Source organism: Athene cunicularia (genome assembly GCF_003259725.1).
Source record: "Athene cunicularia isolate RWA chromosome 20 unlocalized genomic scaffold, athCun1 chr20_part2, whole genome shotgun sequence".
NCBI lineage: Eukaryota > Metazoa > Chordata > Aves > Strigiformes > Strigidae > Athene > Athene cunicularia.
Genome location: NW_020799126.1, coordinates 892,719 through 897,418, shown reverse-complemented (window position 1 = coordinate 897,418; position 4,700 = coordinate 892,719). Strand labels below are relative to the sequence as shown.

At 49.7% G+C, this 4,700-nt stretch overlaps 1 protein-coding gene across 1 annotated transcript; it reads left to right on the top strand.

Annotated features, from left to right (window-relative positions):
• The first annotated feature begins 16 nt into the window (after positions 1–16).
• POFUT1 (protein O-fucosyltransferase 1) lies at positions 17–4,519 on the top strand. The gene is made up of 5 exons (XM_026862371.1): positions 17–269; positions 885–997; positions 1,695–1,887; positions 2,143–2,385; positions 2,801–4,519. The coding sequence occupies exons 1-5, from the start codon at positions 165–167 to the stop codon at positions 2,987–2,989; spliced, it is 843 nt and encodes a 280-aa protein (XP_026718172.1). The 5' UTR covers positions 17–164; the 3' UTR covers positions 2,990–4,519.
• Positions 4,520–4,700: the final 181 nt, after the last annotated feature.

The window sequence follows — 4,700 nt, the reverse complement described above, 5'->3', positions numbered from 1 at the left end:
CGCGGCTGGGGCCTCTCCCCGGGGGAGGCGGAGGGGTGAGGTGCGGGCCCCGGGGCCGCGAGTGAGGCGGTTCCTGTCGTCCCCAGCTGCACGTTCCCTACACGGAGCACTTCAGGCTGGAGCCGCTCCTGCGGTACCACCGCGTGATCGCCTTGGAGGACTTCATGGAGGAGCTGGCGCCCGTCCACTGGCCTCCTGGCAAGCGAGTGGCTTACTGCTTCGAAGCGGCGGCTCAGAGAAGCGCTGACAAAAGCACTTGTCCCATGAAGGTGAGTTCCTGCCGCATCCCCGGGGGCGCGGTTTAGTTGTGCTGCTGTTCCAGAGGGAATGCCCGGCTCATTCAGGCCGACACTGATTGGCAAATTTAGGAGTTACCGCCCCAAGTCAGCCTGTGGGGCCTTTCTTTTTGCCTTACTGGTGTGGCTGGCTGTGCCTTCATGTTTTTCTTTGTCAGCAAACGCTTGGGGTTCAGGAGGATTTTCTGTGTAAGTAGGTTTTGCCACTCCAGACTCGGCTGTGGCTGTAAGGAGAGCAGATTTGTAACAACCAGGCTTACAGGGCTCAGCCCGTTTCACACCTGTGGTGCAGTTGTCTGCCTGGTTTCAAAGCAACCTCTTAAATACAAGTTTGAGACCTGTGGTGTTCTTGTTCTTTTAACACAGCCTTTGCATTAGCTCTCAGTTAACTTTGATGTGTTTCACTCTTTCTTTAATGTGCTTTGCTTTCTTTAATGTGGAGCTGAATGTGACAGACAGGCTGTTGTGTTCAGTCTGCTTTCCTCCTGTAACAAAAGCTCTTCGGCTTTGCACCCCAGGATCTTGCTAGGTCTGTCTTTCAGTGTCTGTCAGTCCGTCACTGAACGGATGTTCCTCTTTCCTTTGCAGGATGGAAATCCATTTGGTCCCTTCTGGGATCAGTTCCAAGTGAATTTTGATAAGTCTGAGCTCTTCAAGGGAATCTCCTTCAGTTCTGCCTACAAGGACCATTGGATCCAAAGGTAGCAAGAAGATGGAAAAGTGCTGGCACACCACTATGGAATAACTCACAAAACCAGTTGTACTGGTCACTGTCTAAAGCTTTTGCTTTTGAGGGGGGAGAGACTGAAGTGACTAGTTAACCATATAATTAAAAATCTTAATGTTTTTTCCATTAAATATTCACTGAGCATGCTCTTCTGTGGGCAGTATTAGGTGTGAGCTCCCTTAGGCTGATTGATTTCTGAGCCAATAACATTTAATTACAGTATTTATTGATTACATGTGTAATTATTCTTCAAAAAAACCTTGGTGCTCAGTTGCTGATCATGAACTGTATTTTGCTGGTTACCTCGTGCTTTCAGAGCCCCTTTGGTTGTATCAGTAAGTTTGACAGAATTGCTCTAGTCTGGGGTGAGAATGTAAGTTATCGTTGCTTGGTAGCTCATCGTTATGTGTATGAGATTCTTACCTTTTGTCTGATTCGTTTGTTCCCAGAGCTGGGGTGAAATGCAATACCTGAGTTTTACTTCAATGTTCTGTTCACACGGCAAAAGGTTTAGGATTCGTGTTGGGCAAATTTGGAGCAATAGATACTGTGTATTTCTGGGTGTTCATAGTTTCCATTTTAAGCTTCACAAAATTCATGCTCAGTAGTCCTTGCAAGATGATGCCTGCCAGGTTATGTCATGTTTTGCTCTGCTGGTTTTTTCCCCATAGATTTCCACCCTCTGAGCACCCTGTGCTCGCCTTACCTGGAGCTCCAGCCCAGTTCCCAGTCTTAGAGGAGCACCGACCCCTCCATAAGTACATCGTGTGGTCTGATGAGATGGTGAAGAAAGGAGAAGCCTACATTCATTCTCTGCTGGTCAGGCCCTACGTAGGAATTCATCTGAGGATCGGCTCAGACTGGGTATGGCTGTGTGGGGCTGGCTGCTGTAGCCCCTGTGGTGGCCGTTGGCTGGTGGCTGATGCCCCGTGCAAGGAGCTGCCCGAGAGGAGCCGTGCTGGGGCGAGAGCCCGACCCCGGCGGCGCTCGGTACCTCGCTGGGTTAGCACTGCCACTGGGATTCCCCTTTCAAACAGGGTGCGACGGGGGGATGTGGTGGTGTTTTCTTCCAGTGTTGCCATTCAAATGTGATATTTCCTCTTGTTTTTCTTCCAACAGAAAAACGCCTGCAATATGTTGAAGGATGGGACGGCCGGGCCACACTTCATGGCTTCCCCTCAGTGCGTGGGCTACGACCGAAGCGCTGCGGTCCCTCTCACCATGGAGATGTGCCTGCCAGACCTCAGAGAGATCAAACGCGCTCTCAAGCTCTGGGTGAAAAAGACAGAAGCTAAATCTGTTTATATCGCTACTGATTCTGAGCCCTACACGACGGAAATACAGCAGTTCTTCCAAGGAAAGGTAAGGCTTTCAGAAACCCGTGCTGTCAGGAGTGCTTTAATAAAAACCTTCCTCGGATTCTGGCCCCTTGCTGCCACGGACAGCAGCCAGGCACTTGTGTAATACCTTCTTCACAGACGCATATTGGCATCTCAAAGTTATTATTGCTCGGAGCAAAATTTATGATACTGTAAAACTCTTCCTTTCCTAGAAGTTGAAGAGCGTTATCCTTCATGGTAGTAAATTTCTCCTTGAAGAAGACCTCAGTGAAATAAACCTGAGGGATTTTCAAAACTGTTTTGACATTTATCTATTAATGAGTTCTAGGGTGACTTAAGACATAATCTGCTCTGTTTGTTGTATATTCCCATTTCTAATATTAAGCCAAGGCATTTGGATTGTAATAAGATTCATTTGCTTCCCTCCTTTCCTGCAGATCAAGGTTGTCAGCTTGCAGCCAGAAGTGCCTCAGATCGATCTCTATGTTCTCGGCCAGTCCGATCACTTTATCGGGAACTGTGTCTCCTCGTTTACTGCCTTTGTGAAAAGAGAGCGGGACGTGCATGGAAAACCCTCTTCGTTTTTTGGCATGGACCACCCACCGAGATTGCGGGATGAATTCTGACCAAAGTTCTCAGGGCTCCGAGCTCGGTACCTGCCAGGGCACGGCTCGGGGCTGACGGCGTTCCCCTGCGTGCAGAGCGCGCTGCTGGGCTGTCGCAGCCCTCTCACTCCTCACAGTCATTTCTAGACTGTTCTGTCTGACTTCTCCTGTATTTCCAGCGTGAGGTCAGACAGAAAAGAAACTCTAAATCATGTAGTTTATAGGAAACTATAAACTATGTATAGTTTTTAAGATGTAGTTGATATAGTTCTCCATTCTCACTGTTTGGGGTTCACTAGCAATCATGATGAAGCAGCTGCTCAAATTTCTTTTTTTTTTTCCGTTAAATTTAAATTTTACATGGAGATGTGGTGAAGCTTCTTGCCCAAAATTGACCATAAGTTCTTTTTCAGTGCAGAGTATTGTCAGGAGTGTCACAGTCCCTGGAAAGGGAGTGCAAGGTAAAACTCAGCTCTGGGTTTTATCGAGAACCGCTGCTGCCTTACTAGAGCCACATCACCTCAGTGCCTCGGTTTCCATTCCCCCCCAAAAGAGTTTTCATACCTGCTTTGGTGTCCTGCAGCATCTGGGTCTCTTCAGCGGCGCTCAAGAAGCGCAGCAGGGGCATGTTTTAGTGCAGCAGCTGCTTCTTCAGCCTCTTCGAACTGGGGAGAAGGTGTTTGCAGGGACACAGGCAGGAGATCGTCTGTAGCCAGTCGAGAGTTGGAGATGTAGGGCTTGTAGCTTTGTAGCTGTTGCTGTCAGGTGAAGGTCTGTGGTAGAAATGAAACTGGTTTTGAGCTAAGACTTTTAAAGTAGCCGTAGTGGGGTTGGTGTACGTCTCACCTAGCTCTGTGGTAATGGTTTCTGTCTTGTTTTGCACGTTGCAAAATGATCCCTCTGACAGCAGAACCCTTGTCAGGGGGCGGCAGTTCCCAGGGGAAGATAATTCTGGGAAGTGCTTGCTGATGGTGAAACAGCCCCCAAACCCTTTGTTTGACCCAGTGCCGTTTAGTGCTGGGAACACTGATAATCCCGATGGGGTGAGACTCAGCTTGACCAATGCCTTTTGGTGCTCCTGTGACTGATTTGTCCAAAGATCAGGTACAGAATTTACTGTTTTTTAAAAATGAGGCTGAGGTGGGTCTGTGGGACTAGGGCTGGCTGCCTGTGGCACACTCTCGGAGCGTTTACAGGGGTTCGACTCTAAATGTCTTGATTTTTGGTGGTGGGTTTTCTCCTTGGAGATGTTCCTGAGCTTTCAAGGAGTTTGAAGGCTCAAGGGAGTGAGCCAGAGAGGGCTAAAATCAGAAGGTACCGCAAGTGTCAGGGCGGCAAAGGCTCCTCTCTCGTTTCCTCGGTGCTGGCTTCCAGAGATTAGGGGAGTTGGTGGTTTCTGGGCGCCTGCCCGCGCTTTGCCCAGCTTAGGGATCCTGGCTCATGCCCTCAGGGCTGCCTCGTTATGGGCAGGACAGCGTATTAAGATGATTTTTTTTCCTTAAAAAAAAAAAAAAGGTATTTTTTGTAATAATAAAAACCCGATTTTGTATTCACTCGCATTGCACCGCCCTTCCTTCCCTCGCGCTGCCCGGGGGAGCGGGTGAGGCCGAGCAGCGCCCCCCACGCTCCTGCTGGGCCGAGAAACGGCGCTTCGGGGAGAGCGAGGTTGGGCCGGGCCGGGCCGGGCCGGGGGGCGGCGGCCCCTTTGTCCCGGCTCCATCCGGGCCCCGCC